The 27,253-nt window shown below is 53.8% G+C and overlaps 1 protein-coding gene across 3 annotated transcripts; it reads right to left on the bottom strand.

Annotated features, from left to right (window-relative positions):
• Nucleotides 1–41: 41 nt before the first annotated feature.
• KMT5B (lysine methyltransferase 5B) lies at nucleotides 42–27,253 on the bottom strand. Of its 3 annotated transcripts, none has more exons than XM_045297249.1 (10): nucleotides 26,978–27,253; nucleotides 20,274–20,421; nucleotides 18,444–18,512; nucleotides 14,397–14,571; nucleotides 14,001–14,110; nucleotides 12,794–12,960; nucleotides 12,447–12,466; nucleotides 12,223–12,359; nucleotides 6,990–7,186; nucleotides 42–1,647 (listed from the first exon to the last, which is right to left on the bottom strand). In XM_045297249.1, the coding sequence occupies exons 1-10, from the start codon at nucleotides 27,135–27,137 to the stop codon at nucleotides 179–181; spliced, it is 2,652 nt and encodes an 883-aa protein (XP_045153184.1). In that variant the 5' UTR covers nucleotides 27,138–27,253; the 3' UTR covers nucleotides 42–178. The 3 variants fall into 3 exon arrangements, with proteins under 3 accessions (XP_045153184.1, XP_004713649.1, XP_045153185.1); XM_004713592.2 differs by having other exon boundaries at nucleotides 14,406–14,571; nucleotides 26,978–27,251; XM_045297250.1 differs by lacking the exons at nucleotides 14,397–14,571; nucleotides 18,444–18,512; nucleotides 20,274–20,421; nucleotides 26,978–27,253 and having other exon boundaries at nucleotides 12,794–12,907; nucleotides 14,001–14,083.

The following is a 27,253-nucleotide window of genomic DNA, read 5'->3' as shown; positions in this document are numbered from 1 at the left end:
CCCTGCCGGCAGGGCGGCCAGGGAAGGCAGGGCGGCCAGGGAAGAACTGCGATGGAAACACGGCCCGGCCGCCCCAGGGCGACCAGAGAAGGGCTGCGCCAAGGAGTGAGGGAAGGAGTGACCAGTTTGTTTTCCATTTGCCCGTGTGGGCTCCTTTCCAAGGCGGCGCAGGGCCGGCTCAGGCGTTGAGCCGCAGGGACTGGTCCTCGCGGCGCCGGGACGAGATGTCGATGTCGATGGAGTCCTTGCCGACGATCAGCCTCAGGCGCTTGGCGGGGGGCAGGGGGATGAAGTCGTCGTCGAAGTCGTCCTCCTCGTCGTCCTCGTCCTCGTCCCCACTGCCCTCCGAGGAGGACTCTGAGCCGGAGCTCTCCTCCTCGTACTGGCCATACTCGCCCACCTCCATGCGCGACTCCAGCAGCGAGAGGGCCTCGCCGCAGCACAGGCCGCCCCCGGCCGCCTCGGCCCGGCCCTCCTCGTCCCGCTTCAGCTGGATCTTGAGTTTTGTGGAGCCGCCGCCCGACCCTGAGTTGAACCCGTTGTTCAGCTTGGCGACATAGAGGTTGTTGTCGCCCTCGTGGTCCTTGCTCAGCTTGATGCTGAGCTTCGAGGCATTGACCCCGTCCTCCTCCGGCTCGGTGGCCCGGCTGCTGCTGTCGCGCCGCCGGCGCAGGGTCAGCTTGGGGATGCCTGAGCTGTTTTCCAGGATGAGCTGGGCGTCGTAGCGCGTGATGCGCCGCTGCTTCTTGCTCTTGGCAGTCCGGAAGCCATCTTTTGCTTTGAAACTGTCTGATGTGACCACCGAACAGCCCACGGGAGATGGGGTGCGGGCAGCATAGCCCGCTGGCATGGCCCCCGTGCCACTGTGCTCGCCCAGGTCACAGTGGGCGCCTGCCATGGCCGGCCCTGCACCCTCTTTTCCGGGGGCACTGAGCCCCGGCGTGGACTCCTCAGGTCTGCTGAAGGCCTTTCCCATCTTTCCTGGCCGCCACTTCTTTTTGGCAGTGCTGCCATCACTCTTGGGGGCCCTTGAGTCCCCCAGCTGTGTGGCCTCGGGCGCTGGGTCCTCCTGCAGCAGCCGGGGAGCTGGTGGGAGGGCCTCGTGTGCGCACAGCTCTGTCAGGCCCTCTATGTGGCTGTCCTCTGCGCTGGGGTCCAGCTGGGCGTCCAAGGCCTCCTTCAGGCTGGTCCTTGTGCGCGCCGAGCGCCGGGGGGGATGGGAGCAGGGGGAGCCCTCGCCCCGCGCTGGGGCACCCCTCCCCGAGTTCTGTCTGTGCTCTCTGGCCGCATGTCGAGTCAAGCACCCCCCAGGCGCACCAGCCTGCGCCAGGCCTTCAGGCTCCTGGCCCTTCTTCAGGGGCAGGCTCTTGTACAGCACGACTTTCGGCTCCTTCAGTACTAGGCTGCCCACTTCAAGTTTTCTGGACGCGGCCTTCTGCTCCAGCCGCCTGCAGTGGTTCCGTAACTTGACCTTGGAGAGGAAAGGCTTGGCCGGTGGTTTCAGTCTCTTTGGTACCCTGGAGTGGTTCACATGAGCGAGTCGGGATGAGGTAGAGTCGGAGGGAGCTGGCAGCCGCGCTACTGGCTGCCGGGGGAGCGGCCTGCTCTTGCTCTTCTTTACACCAACTGAAGATTTCCGGTGAGAAGCTGCGGGGTCAGGAAAAAAGAAAAACCGTGTGGGTCCACCGCAGTTCCGGGACGCAGGGCCCAACCAGGTGGTGGGCTGCAAGTGCTCTAGCACTCTCACCCAGTTCTCCCCTCCAACCCAAACCCTCTGCCGGTGGTGGGCTGCCTCAGCTTGCTTCTGTGGAGCAGCTGGGTCTGAGCCACCAGCCCGTCAGGAAGCAGTCCAGCTCGAACCCACGGCAGCACCAGGCCTCCCTCTCCTCTCTACTGCTGCCCCATACGCACACCACACGTGTCCCAGGGAGCGACCTGTGGGCTCAAACCTCTGAGCATCCTTACGAAGGAGGTTCCTTGTTTCATTTTCATTTCCAGACACTGCCCACCACTTAAGCATGTCGTCGCTGGCCACAGCGTCCAGCACACCAGAGCACATCACGGTGGCCTGAGAGGTTGCTCCTCAGGACACCTCACCCCTCCAGCCCATTTTAAGAGGCTTCCAAGATACTCACTGCCTTGAATCTCATCAGCCACCCTGGCCAGAGGTCTAGGACAACACACCACTATGCATGGCCTCCCAAGGCAAATCCTATGACGTGGTTCCAACAAGAACAAACCAACCCTGAGAAGTGAGCGTTGTAACGCCCAATAGAGTTACCACAATAAAAATAAAACCCCCTCCGACTCCCCAAGGACCAGTCAACGGAACACTGCAGCCCTCAGCCTCCCCCGGGAGGGGCCAGGGGGCCAAGAGGAGGGCGCCTGAGTCGTGATGGGTGAGCCCCTGGTGTCCAGCAGGGGGTTCGGCTCTTGGCACATTTGTTTTTTAGCTCTGTCAAGTCCGGCAGATTTGTTGCCCACTGCTCAGCTGTTCGTACCCATTTTGTCTCGTGCCCCTGAGGGCAAGCTCCCCCCACGGACCATCCCTCGGCCCACTTCCTCCGTCCTCCTCCTTCTCTGTACCTTCCTGCATCTGAGCGTTGCCCACACCGGCCTTCTCATCGCAGACTCCCTTCTCTTCTCCAGCACGGCGCCCCCACTCCCCAGACCACCTGGGGCTCAGGACTTTTCCTCTCTGGTGCCTCCAGTCACAGGCAAGAGTCAGGTTCTCACAAGGTGAGTGCCGCCCGCCCCCCAGCCCAGGGGAAAGGGCCTCCCTCAGCAGACTATGGCGGGAGGTCAGCCTTAGCTCATCAGCGCCTCACCATCCCTGCTGGTCAGGAAGCGCAGCAGGGGAAGAGCCCAGCACACAACTTCCGGGGTGGACACCGGGCAGCTGAGGATGCCAGGCAAATGCCTGTCCGCCTACTCCTCTGTCTGGGCAGCGGGTTTGCAACCATCAGTTAGCCATTACTGGATGATGAAGTCCTGGTGAATAACCAGCCTTCCCAAAATACCACAGCCGCAGCGAGGGCAGCCCTGTTCTCCGGGGTCTGCCTGCCAACAGCTCTGACACCCAGTGCAGCCTGACTCACGGGGTGGTGCCAACGGCAGAGTAGCATGCACACGCCCTTCCACCGGGCCCATGACTAGACCCAGGGACTTTGGACACGCAGTTGTAGGAAGTGTGGGCACTATTCGACTGAGTGGGCAGTTTATTGCCAAGGGTCTGAAGGAAATGGAATGTCAGATGGAATTGCTGGAAAGGGATCAGAGAATCCTTTCGCTGCAGGACTTGGCATGAGGTGTGCCAACAGAGTGGACGGGGATGGCGCTGGTCACTAAGCACTTGAGCGGGGCAGAAAGGTGGCCGCTGGCCGGCCCCCAGCCGTCTAGTTGAGTCTGCGCTTATCCAGGCCTCGTAGACACAGGTCATTCTCTGGACCATCATGGTGGCGGCCAGACTTTTCTTCTCCTTTCCCTTACAATGCCCCTTACACAGTCGCCCCAGAGCACAGGGGCACACGCGCCACCTTCTCCCCTGCACCCAGTCAGCACCCTGAAGACTTCGTCACCACGCACCGACACTTCCCTCCGCAGACATGACACAGCGCTCTTCTCGACAAGCCCTCGCCCGCTCGTCGCCCAGGCGTCCCTTCTGCTCTGCCCTTGAAGGGTCACCATCCAGCTTCTGCACTCTGCACATGCCCTCTGGGTGATGGGCCAGCACATGGACATGCTCCCAGCCCCGTACTTACCCACGGTGCCAACAGACACCTATCTCCCCGCACACTTGTGTCCCCCCACTGCCCAGGGGAACCCATCAGACAACAGCACCTTCTCCTGAGCTGCACTCCCAACTCCCTGCCCAAGCTGTGCGCAGCCTCCTGCCTGCCCCTCAGGCAGATTTCCTTTCCTGGCACCCCCCCGTCAGGCTGGGCTGGGAACGACATTGTGAACTCCGCGGTCCACTGTGCCATTCGCTCAAGCCCAGCTCTCCATCTGTCCGGCGATCGCGGGCGGAGGCTAGTGAGGTGCAGTCAGACGGGCACCTGCCACTTCTTCCCATGACGGGGCTGCTGCGCCTCACCAGGAGAGCCTGGGCCTCCCCTTTGCACCCCCTTCTCAGGGAGTCCCGTTGGATTCCCCATGAGCCTTTTCACAGGAGGCACCCTGGACATGTGTGCTGTCCACACTGGCCTTGTTGTCTTCAAGGCAGTGCTATCACAAAAGCCCACTCAAAAGTGCGCTCACAGTCAGAGACAAACGAGACTCGGCACGCAGGATGGCAGGCAGGAGAGTGACCAGGGATACCAGCAGTGCCAAGAGGCAGAGGGGGAGTGCGCACATGGCCAAGTTAAAGGCCCACTTCCTAAAAGTCCCCTGCAGGGGACTTGGGTTCTGCTGCCCTTGTTTCAGCGCCACTCGGGACAGGAGGGACATGTCCCAAACAGGAGAATCTGGCCAGTGGCTGGGGGAAGGCACACTCCCAGCACGGCCTCACCCTCAGGGGTCAGCGCCAGCACAGGGCTGGGCTGGCCCTGAGCTGCTGAGGAGGGGCGTAGGTCTACTCAAGCTACCCAGCTGGCCACCCCTCCAGGGCTCTGCTTCTCAGGAGCCCCGCAGTCCCAGCTCATGGGTAAGGGGCACTTCTGGGGGTCCTCAAGCAGCAGGTAGCCCAGCATGGGCCCATCCATGGTGACAGTAAGGCATGAGGGCAGCACCGTGACCAGGACACAGTCTCTGGAACAGGAAATGGACGCCCCAAGTCTCAGGAGGTTTCTACCAGGGACACAGTTGCCCTCTGTGAGATGTGGGTACGGTGGTGTGCACTACTCAGGCCGTGAGAGCAGCCTTCATCGACTGATCCTCTCCGAATGCTGAATAAACAGTCGCCTTTCTAAGCACGCCCGGCCACGCAGAGATGACTCATCCTTCAACTGGACACAGGAGTCTCTTTAAGAAAGCAGCTCTTTGGGTCAGCAGCTCAATCCCCAGTGTAGACTGGGGCAGAGAACGCAGCCCATGCTGCCGCCCACACTCAGCTCCTCGAGAGAGAAGGCCTGGCGTGCCCACCGCCTGCTGCTGAAGAACCAGGCTCGTCGACAAACAGAGAAGTGGGCTGGGGACACAGAAGGGCAGCAGCATCATTACAGACAGCCCAGCTCAGGTGCCACATCCTCTCCAGGACCAGAGCCAATGCTCCTGTGTTTCCATCAGATGCCCATTGCCCCCTGCTGCTGGACAGAGGAGGGGAACTGCCCAGTGGCCTTGCTGGGCTGCCATCTTCAGGGAAGCACACTGCTGTGTCCTTCTAGGCGGGTCACACCAGCACGTCTCCGTGAGCAGTCAGGTGCGAGGGCTGCTCTGTCAGCACCAACAGACTCTGAGACCACCTGGTTCTCAGTCAGGGTTACTCACGTGGTGGTGACACAGTAGCGAGGCAGCACACGCAGCCCCTTTCACAATAAGTACCTGTATTCTCATCTTCTCGGCTGAGCAGTGTGCCGAGGTAAATGTTTACACACCGAGGCATACAGAGTGGCATAGTTAACGCAGGAAAGCACCCACTCACATCCACCAATGTTGCAAAGCCTTTTACCGAGGACTGGCCGCACCCACGACACACAGGTCCTTGGTGCTGCACCCACCACCAACAGCCATCACCTGCCTGCTCTAGTCCCCCCGGGGCTCCAGCTCACACTGGGCTCCAGCGGCAGAGTCCCAGGGCTTCAGGCAGTGAGGCTCACCATCGTGGGGACCCCAGCCCTCGGCTCAGGTTTTCTATATGGTGGTGGTGGGCACCTCTCGGAACCAGGCTGAGGCTCCCAGGTGTTCAAGCACCTTATTTAAAAGCCCAGACAGGCCCAGCCTGAGGCGGGCCACATACCAGCCCGCCCGTCATGCTGGGGCAGGGCAGGCTAAACAGCATAGCCTCTAAGTGGCAACTAGAGAAATGGGCACCACCCGATGGGAAGAGCAGCAATCGGTTCAACCAAGGGCCAGATCAGGCTGCCTCCGGGCGTGTGGAGCCTGCCTTCTTTTCCTGTTTACTTTTCCTCCGTTCTCTCCAGTTTCCATCACGTATTGTGTGTCGTTTCCCCCTCCCCCGCAGTCTTGCTGCTTTCTCCTTTTCATTTCTGCTGTGGTGGCCAAGGCCATGGGCCGTCAGCCACACAGCAATAGGCAGGGCTGCCACCACAAACCCAAGTCTGCCAGCTGCTGGACGGGACCAGTTCCTTTGGAAAGAGCCCGCCAGCACTCCGTGGGGAGGCAGGGGAAGCCCCACATGGGTTCCCCAACCCCAAGAGCTGTGGGTGTCCTGCCACACTCGACTGACCTGGGATCATGCAACTCTGCACCCACCGGACTGTCACTTCTTGCTTCGGCGTTCTGCATCATCAGCATGCGGCTATGAGGGTGTCTGAAGAGGGCTCAACTAGCATCATGCCTATGGACTTGAGCTGGGCGGGGATACCTTCACGTATTTCATGGTTTTTTGAGATCGTTTTCCTACACACGAGAGAGCCACTGGATCAGCTTCTCGAGGTAACTCTGTCCGTCATGCACAGGGCACTGCCTACTAGGCCCTGAACCTGAGTTGGGTTGGCAGGGTCCTACTCAGCCCCATCTTCATGGAGGGCCTAATGGCCCCATGCCCATGCCCACCACTAACACCTGAAAAACCTTTCTCTGAAGTGCAGGATGGCCCTGGAACACCCGGTGAAGGGTTCAACATCCAGTTACCGGAGATCCACAGGCACAGGCACCTGGGTGTGGGGTGGGCGGTGCTATTTGCAGGTGGGATTTGCACAGGCACCCAAACCATCTTTAGAGCCCCTCAGCCCTGTAGAAGCTCTTGAGTGCCAGAGCTGCCCTCGGTACTAACAGTTCAGACCCGAGGCACGCTGCAGAAAGCAAGTGGTACAAAGCGTGCTGACAGCAGCCCGCGGGGGCATGCCCTCCAGCCCCAGCCCCTCACTTACTTGCGCTGTTTTTTTCCTGAGTGGTGTCTGCATCAGTGTTGGAGCTGACAGACTGGCTGTCTGAGTGTTTGCTGCTGTCCCCTAATTTCTTCAGCCGATTTAAGCGTTTGTCTGTTTCTCTGAGTCCATACTTGCTATTGATCACAGGAGCAGGCGCCGGCAGTCCCACTCTGGATTTGAAAGCACCAGTTCCACGCCTGAGAGATAAGAGCACAGGGTGAGCCGCCGCCGCGATCTGCACGTCCTTGCCGAGGGCTTGGCTGAGGGCAGTGGCTGCCCCGCCAGCAGCCGTGGCTGAGTAACAGGCGAGGCCCGAGTCATCACTGGACACACACCCGTTCCAGGATGCTCCACAGAAATTTAAGATGCAAACAGCCCGAGGTGCATAACAGAATTTGGCATAATTGTTGTTATGAAGTCACTAGTTGCCCATGGAAAACTATCAGACCATGTAAATTTTCAGGTGTAGCGAGAAATATAAAACTCTTCAAGTTCAGAACTAAGTGGCAGACACAAAAATGCTGGGTCTCAATTGCGACTTCAGAAGAGCAATCTGCCACGTCCCACCTCTGTTCTGACATCGACCCCTTACTTAAAAGAACAACAGTCACAGCATGTCCTTGAACTACGTCTGGGTGGTTAGGAGCCGTCCAGTCGGTTCCAACTCCACAGAGCACCAGGCAGCCAGGGCCTGCGCTGGCCGCTGCGCCGTCCTCACACTTGCGATGCCTGAACCCACTGTGGCAGCTGCGGTGTCTGTCCCTCTGGGTGAAAGACTTCCACTTTCTCACGGACCTTCTCTCAGGCAGGACGTCCTTCTCCACCTGCAAAGTGAGACCAAGTCTCTCCGCCTTGCTCCCAGGAGCACTCTGGCGGTCCCTCTCCCAAGACTGGCTTGTTCGTTGTCCGAGGTCTAGCTGATGTTCTTTACCAACGCGCTATTTCAAATGCATCCGTTCTTCAGTGCATTTCCTTCTTGTTCAGCTTTTCCAAGTACATGAGGACCGAGTCAGACGCACTTCAGTCCTCAAAGTGGGATCTTTGGTTTTGAACACTTTAGAGGGGTCTTTTGTAGCAGACTCATCCCAAAACAATCCATCACTTACTCAGTTTGATGTCAGATGAAAACACACCCAGGAGACGGGTTCGCCTGCCGCGGAGTCACATCGACTCACACTGTCACAGGAGCAGACGGCCTTCTCTGTCTCTAGCTCTTCTTTCTTTTCCGTCATTTTGTTGGGAGCTCTTACAGACAGTTCAATCACATCAAGCAGTATTGTACAACTGCTACCACAATCAGGTCCAAAATATCTTTCTTGAACTCCTTGGTATCAGCCCCTCTTCAACCCCTCCTTCCCCCAGAACCCTTATTTATTTAGGCCATCTCTAACACCGTCCACTATAGCCACTCACATACAGTTCTGTTGCTCGCTCCCTTCCAGTGGGCTTATACAGTAATCAGTGCTATCAGCTGCCCCTTCCCTCAGGGCTGTAATTCTTTTTTTTTTTTAATTATCATTTTATTGGGGACTCTTACATCTCTTGTTACAATCCATACATTGCTTACACCAGGCATGTTTGTACATATGTTGCCTTCGTTCATTTTCAGACATTTACTTTCTATTGAGCCCTTGGTACCAGCTCATTTTTATCCTCCCACCCCTTCCCCAGGGCTGGGTTCTGGCATTCGGGGATGGAAGGGGACGTGAGGGCGGGCAGTTTGACCACTTGGCTCCCACTGGCTGAGGATGTCCTCGGAGACGGACTGAGCTCGGTATCCACAGCCAGGAGAAGACAAGAGCTCTGCTCCGGGCCTCCACTAGCAGCCACCTTCTCTGATTTTCCGATCTAACAACGGGAGCACAGAGCGGGCGATTCTGCATGGGCGCCCTCTTCCCAGAAGTCTCCTCTTCACCAAGACTGTTGTGATAGCTGCTGTCAATGCCACCGGACAAACCCTGGAAGAGCTGTCACTGGCAACCGCCCAGCCTCTCCGGCGGGTCTCTCCTCCTGCTCAATGCCACACAGTGCTGGCTCCTGCTCCTTGTGTGGCTCAGCGGTGGTGGCGATGCTTTCTCGGAGCCAAGCCCAATGGTAGCAAGGCCTGGGCCGCCCCCCCCCCCCCCCAGCTCTTATGCAGAGTAGATGGCTGGTAAGGACTCACAAACGCATGGGCGGAACGAAGGGCAGGATGGCTCTGGCTGCTGGGAACCTGGGAGCCAAGCGTTAGTAAGTCAAAGGCTCAGGAGACTAGCTGCCACCCTGGCTGAGAATGGCCTGTGACCTCTCCTGCTCTATCCAGTCCCAGGGCTCTTCTGTGGCATACGGGGCACGTACCAGGGGGAGAACAGCACAGCCCCTCCCTGCCGGCTGACTCTACAAAGCTCAGGGAAACCGCTACCAGAGTGAGTGCCGTGTGAAGAAAGGAGCACAAACTCCACTCCATGGACCTGCATCTAAGGAAGGCTCAGCTGGTCAGAGAAAAGTCACTGAACGACAAGATCATCAACAGCCTGGGTGTAACAGCAGCGGCACTGGGTGGGGGTGCGCTCCTTCAAGAATAGGTGTGCCTCTGTTTATTAGCATCACTTAAAAAATAAAGGGCTGCCTCAAGTGGGTTTGTGCGGTGGACTGTGGTACCACTTTCCAGAGAGCTGGGCGGCCTCCCAGAGGCAGATTGCCAAGGACACACTGCTCCCCCTGGTACAGCTAGCCCCTCACCGGGGAAACCACGCTAACTCACAGCGACTCTAGCAGGCTTCAGAGGCTGTCAATCTTAGCCTCCTCTGTCTCCTGTAGAGAGGCTGGTGGGTTTGAACCCACAGACCAGGTTATTAGCAGCCAAATGCTTACTCAACATGCCACCACGGTATCTCAGATAAAGAGATAAGATCAATTCTTTTCAGGTTCCAGAACTTTCTATCCTCACTTCTAACATTGTTCAGTTCAATTCTAGAAATATGGGATATAATTAAAGTATATTTCACACAAAATAAGTGAACGCGAACACAGAATTACTTTAGAGATTGGAGCTTTGCCTAAAGCCCCTCTGTCCTACTCCCCTGTGGTTCTACTTATTGCCACCAACCATCGTGAGGCTGGAGACCATCCGCAGCCACTGGTCCTCCTCCTTCTTGGCAACTCTGCTTAACCAAGAAGGTCTTCTCCAGGTCTGGTTCCCCTGCTGATATGTTAGTATGTCCAAAGTAAATGAGATAAAGTCTCCTCATCCTTGTCTCTAGGGAGCATTGTGCCTGAGCAGTGTTTGCTCCTCTGGTAGTGCGAGGTGCTTTCCACATGCTCACCGGCACCCTAACTAGGGGACCCAGGGCACACTGGGACGCCCGTGGGCTCGCTTCACTCTGCACTTGCAGAGGGTCGTGGGGCTGGGGTGGGGTGCTCTTGGGCAGTCAGGCCCTGGCTGAGTTCAGAAGACATTGAGCTTCTCCATGTATCTCTTCCCACAGACACTATCTGGACGGCCTGATTCCTGTGTGTCCCACCTGGCGTGGTCCGTGTGTATTGCTGCAATGAATAAGCCGCTGAACATGCAAAATTCTACCCTGTGTCATTGTTACCACAGTTGCTATTTCCCAGCCACGAAGCCTTCTGTCTCCAACTTCTACGTTCCAATCACCAGCAGCGATCAACCTATCTTGACTGCCGTGGTTGATTTCAGACCACTAAAGTTGATACAAGTCTTCATCTTTGGCATCACTGGTCGGTGTGTCTACCTACATGATAGTCAGCATTAAGTGGTCCTTCTTGGGGGCAAATGTATTATTACTTTGTCACCGACAGCTTTTGGCCTCAGAATTGACTTGGCGCGTTCTCTTTGGGGATGACTGTGACACATCCCCTTCAATTTGTCATTCTTGGCCTATCAGACTATATGGTGATCTGATTCAAAATGAGAGGTACCAGCTCATTCAAACTCGTATAATCATTTTAGGAGGTTAATGTTCGCGTGTTCTACTTCAATCTTGCTGACTTCCCACTTTCCTGGATGCAGGCTTTGTACACTTCATGGTGAGTACTGGATGTTTGCAGCGGGTTCTTCTCATTTTGCATTGTGTCCCCTCAGCTAACGAAGGTCCCGGAAGGTCTGTTGGACCTACTTGGAGGAGACAGTTCTTCCCCCTCTCAGCTTTTGAGAGCCTTCGAGCCTCAGGGGCTCATCACCGGGCACTGCTGGTGGCCACAATCTTCCAAGGCCACTCCGAAGGTTTTCACTGCTGCCTTTTCAGAAGTAGATCACCAGATCTTTCTTCCTACTCTAGGTCCTGGAAGTGCTGTTGACCCCTGTCCACCATGGGTGACCCTGCTGGCTCAGCGCCCACTAATGGGTCCCTGGGTGGTGGCTCCCGTGACTATAGAAAGCCTCAGAGCTAGCCAACATTGGAAGCCTCCCCCTTTTTCATACAGAAAAGGCCAGCTTTACAGGGGTGAGAGCACATACGCAGGAGCCTCCTTCCACCACGGGATCCGCCACGCCCCCGGAAGACTGATCCTGGCTGCCAGGTGCCCACAGCTGGGTGCATCTGGGATGTGGCACGGCACCTGGGCTCCAACCTGCAGTACAACTCACATGCAGGAACCTGAGCTTCTGCCCAGCTAATACCACAGCACCTTCCTAGCTCCTGTCTGGGGACTGAGGGAGGCGGGCTGGTAAGGGGTCCAGCAGCATGTGGGCTTGGCGGCACCACTCCTAGATGGGACTACCCCTGGCAGTGCTCTCGGAGCCCCTCTGCAGCCAGTGCGCAGTCAGTCCCATGACGACGACCTCAGGGAGCAGTCCCACTGGCAGGTTTGGGCGGGGTGTGGGTGTTTCTCAAGGACTCCAGGATCTTGGTAGGCCACATGAGAGGTTCCTCCGTGAGGTCCAGCAAGGGACAGACAGAGCTTAGGGACTGTGAAGACTATGGACATGGAAATACCAAAACTCCACAAGACACAGTTTCAGAGAGAGCATGCAAGGTAGCAGGGCGGCCCTGCTCAGACCCTTGCTGGGGTGTGGTGGGCGGTGAAGTGGCCTTGCCCACTGTCTTTAGGACCTGCTCTCCGATGGGCACGTGAGACTCAGAGGAGGCAGTGCCACAGCGCCCATCCCATGAGCTTGTGCATGTGCGTGCACTCAGAGGGTTGCCTGAAGAACCCCGGAGGCCCTCCTGCGTTGGGTGCATAGGGAAGTGGGGGTGGGGGGAGCTGGCCGCCAAGCCCATGGTGACTTTACCTTTCACAAGTGTAGCACTCGCAGAACTCATTGTTCTCGCCAAAAAACCCATCTCCATAGTAACAAGAAATTTCCTCGCCGGGTTCAATGTCTCTCAGAGCCTTCACACACGCCGTGTCTCGCCCGGTGGACACAAACTGCAATGAGAGCCACTGGCTAAGCAACGCAGGGCGGAAGCCGACACACAGTACATGAGCTACCCCCCAAAAACGGTTTATGCTTACCTTACAGTTAGGTCTGCAATCTGAAAAATGTCCAAAAGATAAAGTCAATTAACTGCTGATAAGCTCCTGAAACACGAATAGTTACAGAAATTTGCAATAGGCTTTCCGCATCCACTGAGGACTCGGGACAGAAGGGGAGGCGCCCCCTTAAGCTAAAGGAGTCTTTGTCCTGATGCTTTCCTGAGAATTAAAATGAGACACCCCCCCCCCCCCTTCTCATTTCCAGCCCTCCCAAGGCAAGGGCCTCTCGTCCCTCCCATCGTTCACTCCACGCGGCTCCTATGGAGTGCAGGGAGGCTGGCTAACATCACCCGACCCTGAGCGCGGAGCCGAGAGGCGCAGCTTACCATGGTTGATGAAGGCAGCGGGGCCGAGCCAAAGCTGGGCACAGTTTTTCCGGGTGGAGTACATGACACTGAAGTCGTTCTCGCCATGTCTTAGCAGCATGTTCTCCTCAATTTCTGAAAGTTCGGCAATACAACCCACCAGTAATTCTATTTTGTCATTTCGTTTCCTATTTGAAATATGTGATGTGTTAAAAATGACTAGCAATTATAGGCACTATGGCTTCTCTTAAAAACAGCAGCCCCATCCACACCAGGGAATGAGAAGCCCTAGCCTCGGGGCCCACCTCGGACAATTCCTCTGGGAAGCCCCTGGGCCTGTGCAGTCTGGGCACCAGCTGCCGTCCCACCAGGGCCATCCTTCCAGGGCAGAACTGGGCAAGGGCTTTAAGGTCCGCTGCACTGACCCAGACCCGCTGAGCGTTGGGCTGGCGGTGGTGGTCACCACCGGCAATGGACCAGGGTCCTGAGCACCCAGACTGCTTGGCTACTTCCCCGGGAGGCATGCTGTGAGCCTCATGGGGTGGGGAATAGGCGGGGTGGGGGGCTGGACTTACATTTTCTGTAGTCCTGCTAAGCTAGTGCAACCAGAAAAACCAGACCTTTCATATTTAACCCAGTGAACCCCAAAAAGGACCTCAACCTCTCCTATCTTCACACCTGCTATTTCCCGCAGCAGCTGCTGGCCCACCCCATTTACACAAGCAGCCACGAGAGCCAATCAGCAGGTTTCCTGCTGCCCGAGGTAGGAACTGCGCCCTCACACCCACGGGCCTCCTCATTCAGGTGCCTGACGATGGGGCCCCGGGGAAGTGGGCATGTGTGGGGCAGTGAGACAGGGCGCAATTGGAACACCCCTCTCTGGCTCTCCACCAAGCCTAACAGGCCCAGCAGCTTCTGTTCGGAAGGGCACACACTATTCAATGTCTACCACCAAATCCCTAGACCCCAAGGGCTTCCTCCCAACCGGTGTTCTCCTGACACTAGAAGTCTGCCTCTGGGAGCTGAGGGTCCAGGCCTCGGCGGCCTTCACCTCCCACTAGCTGAGCTGACGCTGGCTCAATGGATGAGTGTTGGCCTAGAGGTGGTGGATCTGGATGCAAGCAGCAACCCCCCCACCCCCACCCCCCGCCCCCAAGTCCTCTCCATGCTGCTGGGGCCCAGCCTGGGCACTGCAGTGGCTCCCCCTCTGGACTAGTGCCGTAGTTACCACTCTTTTGTTGCGACTATCCTGGCTCCATTCTGTTCTGACGAGTATCTGTTACAAGGCAGTATCTCAAACCCACTGTCGGCCGCGAACATCCGCAAGTAAATGAATACCTGAAACGGGACATAGGACTTGACAGACTCTCGGAGTCAGAAAGACAGCCCCGCCAGCTGGTTAAGCAACAGACTTCCGGCTACTACAAACGGACTCCATGGCAGAGCACCTAACAGCACGGCTCAGTGACCCCAACCTCCCGCAGGCGTGTGTGTCACTTCTGGGAGAGTGACAAGGTGCCCTCTGGAAATGCCCCTCCCCAGGACCCCTGACGTGTTCTGATGGGACCTGTCTCAGTTGCCACAAAGTCGGGCTTGCACACATTCCCGGCAGCCACCTGCTTACCCCACTTACGTGCTCTCTGAATAGCCTCTCCTGTGTCTTGTTCTTGTTCAGGAAGTAGTGCCGCGCCCACTCGCCCGACGTCAGGCACTTGAAGGCCTTCTCCAGGTGCTCGTCCCTCTTGAATCGTTCAATCACTTCCTTCAGCTCTTCCTGACGCCCTTTGATGGGCCGGAACCTGCAAGAAACCCAAACAGCCACTGAGTCCCCACCCACCCCAGGCCTGGGAGACCACAAGCCAACATGTGACAGCAGCCCCAACTCTCAACATTTTTGACAAAAGGGATTACAGACGGCCACTCTTTACATCCAAACAGTATCAGGGCTCAGGACAAACAGGAGCGTCCGCACACTGAATCTAAGTCCTGTGGCGGCGTCAGTTAGAAAAGGCTGTCAACAATGGTTGCCCAACACGAAGAGTCTAATTAATGGCACCGAATTATACACGGAGAAGTTGTGGAATTGGAGAAAATTTTGTCATATACTGTCACCCCCAAAATAGTCATTCCACTAATAACATGAGAACAAGGAAGAAGAAATGCCCTAAACCTCACTATGGCTCAGAATGACTCCATGGCAGCGGAAGGAGGCAGAGAGATGCTCAAGCTCTGCCCTGGCTTTAAAGAAAAGTACTTCTCATGACTTTTAAGAACACTGTGAACTAGGTGGATGGATGCTCCTTCATTCTACCATTTAAAATTTAGACCTGAAAATGCTACACCAGAGAGGACCTAGTGGTGTGGCCAGCAATCAGCTTCTACAGCATCTCACAGGAGAGACTCAGGCCCAGACCTCACCAAGGACGGTGGACTGGGTGTGGTTTAGGGGACAGCACCCAAGGTGCTGTGGTGGGCAATATGAGCCAGGAAACATGGGCCCTGCTCTTGGAAATGTTAACTGGGCAAAAGAGAGGCAAACACACACACACACACACACACACACACACACACACACACACTGGGCAAAAGAGAGGCAAACACACACACCACACACTCCCCCAAACAGCCAGAGCACCGCGACAGCCCCCACAGACCCACGTCCCTGCATGAAAGGCTGCCCCCCACAATCCTGAGGAAGGGTGCAGGCTCAACACTGGGTTGGGGGGCTTGCTCAGTGAGGGTTTGGGCTCGATGCTGACATGGGCAGTGGGGAAAGCGGGGACCTGGGCTTTTTGCCTCAGCAGCAGACCACCTATCAGCAGCAGCGGCAGCAAGGAGTCAGAACACAGGCTGAGAGGAGTGAAGTCGGGATGGCAGGAAGGCAGAGCCAGCCGGTGGGCTCACAGGCGCCAAGGACAGCAAGGGCATAGCTATGCTGCCTACTGGGTGGAAGGCAGGCAGCTTCCCATCCATGGTCAGCCTAACCCCCACAGCACCTGAGCACAGTGATCTCAACAGTTCACACACTACTCTACAAGTGGACGGGCCGCTTTCAGTTTTCCAGGATGGCGTCCCAGTCCTCATGGACGAGTGAAGTCCTTTCGACGGCAAGAGTATCTCCAGGTGGTCAGATCCATCACTCAAGCCATCGAGCTTGTAAGTCATCACAATCAACTTGACCAAGAAGGTCACCGTCAAACCCGTGGACATCGAGTCGATCGGAGCTCTGAGTAGAGCAGCTCCACGAGAGGAGTTGGCTTCCCCGTCCTGCCATGGAGTCAGCGTCTGGCGGCCTTGCAGTTAGCGGCCCAACACCTCACCCACTATGCCCCCAGGGCTCCTCTTCTTGCCACAGGCCTGCACTGCTGGGTCATTTGCAGGCGGTCGCGAAGGCATCATGACCCAGGCGGTGTGAAAGGTGAAATGATGCAGGACCCAGACGCCATGTTAGCACCTGACCTGCAACATGCCTGCCCATGCCCGACAGCACTTGGCTGGTGTGGCATGCTGCTATGTCATGGCTCTATGGCACTGTCAGGACAGTAGCACCATGTCATCACTGACAGCGAGCTCCAGGTCCGGGGGCCTGAGCGGCTCCCAAAGCTGCAGGTGCTCTCTGTGTGCCCTTTTGAGAGCAGGTGCCCAGTGGAGGCTCGCAGGCACGACCAACTCAAAACAAGCAACACCTGAAGGCGGATTGCCCTCGGTCTTTGGTGGTGCTGTGGGGCAAGCACTGAGCTGGTAACATATAGGTTGGTGGTTCAAACCTATTAGCCACTCTTGTGGGAGCAAAAGGAGCCTGGTTGTGTGTCGTAAAGACTTACAGCTTCGGAGACCCTGTATCAGGCCAACACCCATGGGTGTGGGTCTGTCAGTTCCATCCTTCCTAGACTGACTCCTGCTTTCCCGACCCCACTGCCTCAAACATGAACAAACTCTCACAGGGTTTCTGACCGCCATTCGCTGGAACTTCCATTTCCCTGAAAATGTCACATAGTGTCCTCACACTGTGAACATCTACTGCCAGTTGGCTGTCAGATACATGAGGGGACAGTGAGGCAAGAGAGGAAGAATGGGGCTACCGGTGTCAATGGCAAAGAGAAACACCCCTAAAGGTACCCCACAATCACCTGGCTATGCACACTTCGTGTGAAATCCCAGGGTAACAAATGTGGTGGGAGACTGAAGCCCTTTAGAGTATTCTACCTGCAACAAAGCCCCATGGAGAAGGGCTTTCTATTACGGAACACCCACAGCAAGCCTGCCTCCTCGAACGGTGCTTGGAACCCCCCCCACCCCCGCCCTCTTCACGGAGGAAAGCGAATGAGACACAAGGCTGTGCATGGCATCGTGAGCCCGAGGACTGGGGCTAGCCTTTATTTGGGGACAGAAGCCAGCTCTTTCTGCCCTTTCTGGACGAGCACTGGACCAGACTAGCCTGACATGAACACCATGGTTGGCCTCCCCGGGAGGGAGCGGGTCCACACGCTCCTGCCACCTTTTCCAGTCAGAGCTTCCTGTTCTAGTCCCTCCTTGCTTTGTGCCCCCACCCCCCACCATCAGGTGAGACGAACGACAGCAACCTTTGCAAAGGAGCCCTGGTGGCGAAGGGGCTCCGCGTTGGGCACCAGCTGCTCCTTGGAGAAAGACGAGGCCGTCTACTGCGGGAAACTTTGGAAACCGACAGGGGCCGTTCTACCCTGTCCTAGGAATTGGCATGGACTGGGTGGCAGTGAGTTTATTGATCTTGCGAAAAGAAACCGAGCAGGACAAGAGCGTGCTCTTCACTGTACACAGCCAGGGGCTTGTAGCTGACGACGGAATGGAAGAGAACACAGACTGCTGTTAGGGGCCAGTGGCCAGACTGTGGTCTCGAGACCACAGTGGGTGTGCACGCCGCACTGACGGCAAGGGATGTGAGCGGGGGTCAGGTCTCATCTTGAATATGGGGCTCAAAGTGTGGCAAGAGAAAAGAAAAGGTATTGGACATTTCTGAATCACGATGCCTTGGTCCCCCACTCTTCTTGATAAACCTGCTCAGTGAGATCACCAAGTGTGTTCCTCTCCTCCCACCCTGACCGGGGCTGGACAATGACATTGGCTCTCACTGAGAGGGGCAGGAGGACAGGGGTGGTGCAGCACCCGCTACCTCGAGACTGACCCCAGAGAGGGCGGTGGAAACATGCCGCCATCATGTACAGTCAGGGCTGACAGGGGGAGGAGGGGAGCGGGCACAGACAGATAAAGGGAGAAAGGGGAGGAGAGGCAGGGAGAGGACTCGGGCAGGTAAGCCCTCAGCAGTGTCCCCGCAGTGCCCCCACAGGAGGCCAGTGTGTCGGCTCACAACTGTGAGAGGGCAGCGGCGGCGGGCACCAGCCCCGCTGAGCTTCTTTGCTGCTCAGCCTGAAAAGAGACAAGAACCAAACACATACCTGGCCGAGTCCCAGGGAGTGACTCCTGATCTTTGGATGAGGGGTTTGGTTCTCTTAAAAGTACCCTGTTATGGAGTACAAGCGGGGTTCTTTAAGTAGAACGAGTACGGAATCCAAACGAGTTACAAAGGTTTGCAGAACGCTCTACAATCGTGCGCACGCCAGCCGACACCGCACTTTACCGAGCACGAAAGGCCCGGGTAGCTGACACCACACGGTCTGAAGCTCAGGCTACCTACCTCACGGGGTTGTTGTGGGGACAGCTGTCGGGTCTGGAGAAATGTCTTGAGCTCCTCGAGGGAAAGGCGCTACAGGAATGTAAACACAAACAACAGTGAGAACACGGCACAACTGGACCCGCGGTTCCTAACTAGACTCACAACATCAGCTGTTGCAACGATTCCCACAACACAATGTGGGAGCTTTCTAGCACTAAGCAGGCCCCGAAGGCCACCAGGGGCCACTGCTGCCAAGTTCTCTTCTGTCCATGTTATTTTCCACCCATGATTACAGTTAGAAGGTCTAGAAAGGTTTCTGGGCCCATCGTCAAGCCCCGATTATAAAGTGATGTGTAAAGTCATACTCCGCAGCAGTGACAAGGAATTCAGTCCAAACCTAAGCACAGTGAAAGCCAACAGCCTGGGGCGGACGGCCAGGGAGCGCACAGGCTGACCCTGGATGAGGAGAAGCCAGATGGGTTCCAGTTCCTGCTCACTGCTCCAAGGGTCTCCCTGCCTCCTCAAGACACAGGGCCCCGATGAAAACACCGCCCTACTCTACGTCCTGGTGGCACAGTCAGCAATTAAAGACCAGCAGCAGCTGAAGACAGACTTTCTCCTTCCCTACGGCGTTACAGCTTCAGAAACCCACGGGGGAAGTTCTATCCTCTCCAGTCAGGTCACTGTGTGCTGGAGTCAACGTGACGGCAGTTAAGTTTGGGTTGTTTCGGAAACGTGCCGAGAGACAGCCCGGGCATCTGCAGACGCAAACCCAGCCTCCAAGGACACCCCTGACCCACAGTGTTCACTGAAGATGGGTTGTTGGTTCCCCACTGTCTTAACAGGACACGGTCCATTTCCCGATGTTCCACAGAATAGCGTCTTTGAAAATGTTAAGACAGCATTCTGATCAATGCTTGCTCAACGATGAAGGCTAAAAAAAGGACACTCGTTTTCGCAGAAACCCACAAGGATGATGGGAGACTGAGCACCTTCCACTAACATCTACAAACTCCATTTACCCCGGCTTCGTTTGCTCTGAATGGCAACTTAGACGCCGCGGCCTTTAGACTCCCTGAAAACAGGGTCTCTGGAGAAATTCTGGGAGTCTGGTAAGATGACCACAAGGGCACTGCCACGCTGGTCAGAGGCGGCACTGCTGCTCTCAGCAGGCAACAGGGTTGGTATACCGTTCGGGCTGGCTTCGGGCCTGGAAGACGCCACTGAGGTGCTGAAAATACAGACATGCTTCCCCACCCCTGCAGCTTCAACGTGCTTAGCCAGCTGCAATCTCAGAAGCTCTGCTTGCAGGGAAAAGGAGTCACTGGCATTTGATGGCTCTTAACTTTTGGACCCTCACGATACAGCTAAGAACTTAAGTTTCAGATACATTCGAGTGTCGATCTAAACTTGACACATCTTTAAAAATAGAACATTTGTATTCACAGCATCACGATATGTGAAGCTAAATTTCAAAGGGCAACCCTCACAGTAAATTTCCCTGTAGAGAGCAGCACTTACCTGAAAGAAGAAAAGGTCTGTAATAAAATCATGGGGGTGGTAAGTAAGGTATGAGGAGGGGAAATGATCCTATAACCTGGGGCTCTGCAGGGCGCTGCGAGAATCCAGCTGAACTCACCATCTAGAACAGAACTGGAGGCGGCTCCCGGCCTCATATATTAATAGAAAATTCCTGGATAAGTAAGAACGCAGCTCAGCAGCGCAGGTGGCCCCTCCTGGCTCACGTACAGAAAGCCCCCCTTGGACCTCACTTTAAATGCTGAGTAAGAGTAACCGCCTGCCAAGTTCAACAAAAGCATCTGCTCCTCCTAGACAAAAGCGTGAAATTACCTAGTGTTCATTTTGTGTGTTTGAAAACCTAAATAGGGATCGAGAACCAAACTGGTTGCCAGGTCATCGTTTTCACAAAGCTCCTTGGCAGACATTCCTGAAGACGGCACATAGCGACTCTGTCCTTCAAACCCGGAACTCCCGTGGCCTGTGAATGAAGCCAGAGAAGTAACTGTAACTCAAAGGGGGTACTCGGAAACCTTACCTCAACATTCGGCTTACACGGCGTGCCATTCTGACGCATTTCCATCTCCTCAGTGAAATTACAGAACCCGGTTAGTTACCCCCTACCACTGATGCTGACTTTTATCCATTTCTCCTAATTTGTTTTCTTCAAAGTCTTCCAATCTCGAAATTCTGTGTGGTTTACCTCTCTCTATGGATGCATGTCAACTTGACCTGAACGTAAATGGAGTATGAATCCCAGAAAGTCGGTTTCACTCATGAAAACATTACTTCAGTCACCAATACAAACGTAGTCAAAAAGCTCTTAGAAAGTCAGCATGGAATGTAAAGACAGGTAATGCCGCGGACATGGTCACAACGACCCACCCAAGCGACCTTCAGATACGTCCACCCAGAATCTCAAATGCTGAATCAGGTTAAGTTGTGTAAATTAACAGAGTTTCATTTATAAATAGCATATACTTATGTTGTTTTAAAATGCTGTTTAAAGAAAAATGTGCAGTTTTGCACACGTGTCAATGTTGACGCCTGTCCGTAGAGATGTCCGTGAACCTAGTGTTACAAACCCTTTACTTCACTAACCCACCAGTCTGATCAGGACAAGGCAGCAGCTGTGGTGGCCCCCAAGCATTCTGGCTAGCCAGTGAGGGCGGGGGGTCAAGCGGGCTGTGGCTCTCTGGTTCCCAGCTTTGCTCTCCCCTCTGAGAGGAGATTGGATGGGGGCAGCTGGCGGGCGCACGCAGAGTAAGGCAGTATCAAGAGCCTTCCCGGATAGGAAGGGGGGTGGGGGTGGGGGGGAGACATACAACACTGTCTATGACTACTCCCAGAGCAGCAGCTGGTTCTGAGGCTTCTGGGGGGGGGGGGCGCAATTATTGTCCCTGGACTGTGTAGCTACTATGGCCTTAGGACTAAGAAGTGGGTCTAGGTGCCAGGGTGAGGTAGCAGAATTTAGAGGAAGCAGCAGATGGTGAACAACAAACTCAAACTCCCTGCCATCCAGTCACCTGCAGAGCAGAACCGCCCCTGTGGGTCACAGCACCTCATCTTTCTCCCGTGGAACAGCTGGCGGGTTTGAACTGCCGATCTCACCCTCAACAGGCTGTCCTGTTCTGAAGGGATAATGGAAGCAGGGAAGTGGCTGATGTCATGAGTACAGTATGACCAGGTCGGGGCATCAGCTCCTGGGATTCATCATGAGAGGTCACCAACTCTTCCGGCTCTCAGAACGCAGGTGTGGAAGACAGACAGAGGCAGGGAGGAGAGGCGGAGACCCACTCCTACAAGCAGCAAACACACACCTAACTCTACCACAGCTGAGGCCGAGGTTTTCAATCACGTTCTTCACATGCAGGGGTGTGGAAAGCTATAGGTCATCGCATTTCCCACCCTAACAGCTTTAGTGAGATTTACCCACTTAGGGTGTCGAAGTCAGGGGTTTGTCAGCAACGTGCAGCCAACGCAACAATCAACCTTTACAGCACTCGCATCTCACCCTCCAAATGACCCCCACCCAGCAGTCACAACCTATTTACCCAGGAGCTTCTGGGGGTGCACTGGAAGTGTAAGGCTACTCCCCACCAGGATGATGGTGTGCACCCAGCAAAAGGCAGCCATTCTGGGTGACAAGAGAGGAGGCCATCTGCTCCTATCAAGACTGCAGCCTGCAAGACCCCCAGGAGCCCAGACTCGCCTCAGGGCAGGCAATGGGTGTATCTACTTCTCCCTTCCTCCCTGCTGGGCCCTGGAACCACCAACCACTCCCTTTCTCTCTGTGGGAATCCCCTGGCGAGGGAGGAGCGAGCCGCGTGGTGTTTCCAAGCTCCCCTCTGTGGCACCAGGCACCACTCAACGTCTTGGAGCCCTTACTGTCTCCCTGTCTAGCAGACCACATTCTCCGTATTTATCAATCCTGGGGCACACTGATGGGTTCCACCTTTTCCAGAACCTCTGCCCAGTTTTTAATGCACTCACTCACTCACTGCCATCGAGTCAATCTCTATACAAGTCAGCATCGGAGCAGCCAGTGGGTTTGAACTGCTGACCTTGAGTAACAGCCCAGTGTGCAATCCACGACACCACCAGAGCGCCTATTGACTTATTTAAAATTAAGGATTGCTGAGTTGGAACCCACTCGGTGGCAGTAAGTTTTGAGGCTTTTCAACTGGCTGTCTTTACTGTTGAAGGTCCTTTATATATTCTGAGTGCCAGACCTCTATCAAATGAAATTATTTTCTTCCAACCTGTGGGCTGCGTGTTCTTTCTTGATGGTGTGTCTCTTGAAAGCAGGAGTTCTATAATTTGATGAATGCAATTTATTTTGTTTTTGCTGCTTGTACTTTTATAGCTAATAAACTACCACTGAATCAGAAATCACGAAAATTTGCACCAGTGTGGTTTTCTGAGTCTTACAATTTTAGCTTTTACAGTTCACTTTTATATATGGTATGAGGCAGGGGGAGCTGACCCCACTTGTCCTAGCACCACTGGTTGAAGAGACTTTCTACAGACAACAAACTGCAAGTCTGAGGGTTTGTCTCTAGACTCGATTCTATCCTACTGCGTCTGTCAGCACAATCTCTTGATGACTGCAGCTTTCTAGTTAAGTTCTGAAAATGGGACGTCTAAGTCCTTTAACTTTGTTCTTGTTCTTTTTCAAGATCTGTTTTGGCTACTCTAGAATTTCCATGAGAAATTTAGGATCAGCTTTCAATTTCTGCAAAGAGACTAGGTGGGGTGTCCACTCACTCCACCAAAGCTGGGACTCTGATCAAAATTGTGTTGAATCCATATCTCAATTTGGGAAGTATTTTTACCATTAGCTTTTCCACTGAATAAACATGGGAGACCTTAACTTCTTTCAACATTGTTTGCAGTTTTCAAAGTTGTGCATTTGTTAAATTTATTCCTAAATAGTCTATTTTTGATGCTAGTGTAAATAGACAGTTCCTTAATTTCACTTTCAGGTTGTTCACTGCAAGGGTATAGAATGGTTGACTTTGAATACCCTGCAAACGCACTGAACTTGTCTTTAGCTCTAATAGTTTTAGTGGATTTTTCGTGTTTTTCATGCACTAGATCACGTGACTAGACAACTAGCCTGTTTTACCATTAAGTCATGGTCTCACCTCTGGGTTTTTCAGACAGATCCTTTATCAAATTGAGGAAATTTTGAGTTTGTTGAATGTTCTGTCATGAGAAAGAGTTGGGTTTTGTCAAATGCCTTTTCTGAGTCTGCTGAGATGACTGTCTTTTATTCTGGACTCTTAATTGATTTTCCAGATAATGGTGCAGTGAATTATTTTAACATGGCCCTTCTAAATCCAGGCCCCACCCCCATCTTGTGCTATATTATAAATCCCACTCTCTGTGCCTTTGGTTAGGGTCCCATTTTGGAACTGTTCGTTATGCTAATAAGGTGTGATCAGAGTGGATTTCTCTTTCATGGAAACCGTACCAGAAGGTGTGAATAAACCACCACCCTTGGTTTTCTCGAAGGTGTGGTCTGTGTCCAATATACTGAAATGCTCTAGTCAAGTTCTCTATCTCACTCCGGATCCTGCATCTGGTCCATCTTCATCTGTAGCCTGGTGAGCCAGCAGCCTGTCAGCTTGGCTTTGTCAGCCCTGTAACCGTGAGTGAGGAGAACTGTCCAGACTGACATCGGACCCACAGAGTCTCAGCTAAGTGAGCCACTTCCTTGGCAGTTGGGAGTTCTATGAGATATTGCAGCCAATTATGGAACTTTAAGATGGAAGCGCCAAGAGTCCTGGGGGCGAAGTGGATGTTCGGGATGAAAGAGGGATAGTAAAGCAGCAGTTTGGGAAGTGGAACATTTGGAACACCTTTAACCCACACCTCACGGCACAGGGACCAGCCTTGTGTGACTCCTTCTACATGAAATTATACATGCATAGAGGGGAAGCCAGCCTTGTATTTATTCTCGGAGGAAATCTTACTTAGCCGTGATGTAGAATCCTTTTCCTATGTTGCTGGACTTGTATGCTCGTGTTTTGTTAAGGATTTGTGCCTCTCTTTTCCTAGGAGGTACTGGTCTTACTCCTGACTTTTAAGTTTGAGCATTTAGTCTTTCATTATTAAGTCATGGTAACACCTCTGGGTTTTTCTTTTTTTCCCACCAAGAGTTCCCCAACCTCTGGGTTTTCCATAGATGTCCTTTATCAAGGACATTCGTTGGACTGCTAACCACAAGGGTCAGCAGTGTGATCAGCTGCTGCTCTGAGGGGGAAAGATGGGACTTTCTACTCCCATAAAGTCACAGTCCTGCAAACTCACTGTGGGCAGTTCTACCTGCTTCAGAGGGTTGCTGAGTCAAAACAAGATTTTTTGTTTGTTTACTGGTCTGTAGTTTTCTTGTGATTTTTCTGGTATCAGGGTAACTGCCCCCATACAATGATGTTGACAAGAAAACATTGCTTTATTATTTTTAGGGAGAGTTTCCGGAGGACTGGTCTTAATTTTGTAAACATTTAGTAGAAGTCGCCAGTGAAGAAATGAATCATCTGTGAATAACTATTAAAAAACAAAACAAGACAAAAACCACCCAGATCTATTACTAGTGATTCAACCGCTTACTGATATTTTTTAATTTCTTTTTGGATCAATTCTGATTGTTTCCTCCTAAGAACTTGCTCACTTAATCTACATGACTGACTTTGTCATTATACAGTTCAGAATGTTCCCCAATAATCCTCTATTTCTCTAAGCTTTGCAGTAATGTCCTCTTCTGTTTTGACTTCAGTAATCTGAGTTGAATTCACTCTTTCCTTGGTTAATGTGGATGAAGGGGCCCAGTTTTATGGATCTTTTCAAAGAATCAACTTTTGGTTTTGTTGATCTTATTTTTCTATTTCATGACTATCAATCTTTTTCTTCATTCTGCTTGCTCTGGTTCTAGTCTGTTCACTTTCCTAGTGTCGTACAGCTGAAATGCATTATTTTACTACCTAGAACCAATACCACTGAAGTGGTCATTTCTCAACTCCTTCAAACTAGAAGAACCCATCAAAGGCCACACGTTAGGGCAGGACCAGAGCACAGACTAACAGCACCCTCAGGGGAGGGGGAGAGTCCAGGAAGAGGAGAATCCATGTAGACCTGCTCCCCATCCCTTTCTGTCCCTAGATGGGCCTCCTGCCTAGACTCCTACATGGTAGCAACCTGATGGGCCAGGGATAGTAAGGGCCCAATGACTAGCATATACCCCTAAATGTAAAGGGAAGGAGATGACTCAGAACTGGTGAAATCAACCTAACACTGTAGAAAATCCCACAGTAAGGCCAACCCAATAAATGGAAACCAGGACGATTCCAAGACCATCTACGGATATTCAACAGTAACCTCAAGAAAAACAAAAGATTCAACAAGGTATCTTTCTCAAAAATGGCCACACACTTTAATATGACTGATCTACTGAATGTACGACATGTGAATGACATGCCAATAACTGTTAACAAACAAACAAAGCACAGACTTTTGGACAATCTACATAGAGCTGCCAATTTACACAGTGGACACTCCTCCTCAGGCATCCGCTACTTTTAGAAGTGTGGAAGATGTAACTTCACAAATTCTCTCCCAAAGCAGGTCCGTTCTTGCCACGGGGTGCAAAGAAAATGAAGCAACTTGTGGGCACCGCTTCACCGTCCGGCGAAACGATGTGTTTACACCATAAATGAAATGACACGGCTCTACGGTCAAGCTCTGGGGTCCTGCTGGCGGAGCGGGCTACAATACAAATTGGGCAAGGTCAGCAGTTTGAAACCACAGGCGCTCCGGGGGAAAGGGTGACGTTTTCTGCTCTCATAAAGGCTTACAGCCTCAGCACCCACAGGAGCGGTTCTGTGCTGTCCTGCAGGGCCCCTGGGAATCGGAACAACTCAATGCAGTAAGTTCTGTCAAGTGAAGGAGCCCCAGTGGCCAATAGCTAAACACTCAGCTCCTAACCAAAACCGACAGCTGCTCCGCAGAACCCCGAGGCAGTCGGCGTGTCAGGTGTCAGTGCTGGAAGCCACCCTGTCCTAGAGGGTTGCAGTCTTTGCAAGTGACTTGATGGCAATGAGACTGACCAACGCAGTCCATCCGTGACCCTCCACTCCACTGCCATGCAAGTTAGAGTCAACGTACGACTCGCAGCAGACATGAGTGCTTATGAAAATTGACTAGAGAACGACGACATGCTTATTCCTTTACCAAATGCACACAACACAGTTTAAACTGGGGAGAAATTCAGTCGCAGTACTTTTAAAACCCTACCAATTGTAATATGAATCATGACTAGAGAAGACTGGTGAAGGTTATCATGTGAAGCATCAAACTTTATGCTGAAGCTTCGTGTCAGTTCAATAATCAGGAACGCTGGTGGGAGGTCAAAGTGCACAGAGCACGTGTTGGTGATGAGACTATGAAAGACTGCCAGGAAGGCCCAAGGGAGGAGACGCATAACAAAGGGAGGGACTGGCCGGCCGTGTCCACCACCTGCACCCCGCTATACGTACATCTGCTTGACCTCCGCTCCACTGCATTCCGGCCCGTCTTCAGCGCGTCCTTCCCCGAATGCTGTAGTTTGGACGGGTGCTGCTGCTGGTCGTTAGACCACTTGCCTCCATTTCTCCGGCCATTCACCACCATGTTCTTGGAGTCCCCTAGCCACTTCATGCCCACAGACAGCCTGCGCCAGGGGCATCGAGTCACTCCCGTCCAGGCACTCCGAGGGAAGGTCGCTGTTTCTCCTACAGGAAGACACAGGAAACAGCCACCACGGGGAGTCAGTA

This window comes from Echinops telfairi, unplaced genomic scaffold (genome assembly GCF_000313985.2).
Source record: "Echinops telfairi isolate 266 unplaced genomic scaffold, ASM31398v2 ScPeMD7_7417;HRSCAF=8455, whole genome shotgun sequence".
Taxonomy (NCBI): Eukaryota; Metazoa; Chordata; class Mammalia; order Afrosoricida; family Tenrecidae; genus Echinops; species Echinops telfairi.
This window is presented reverse-complemented; position numbering and strand designations above follow the sequence as displayed.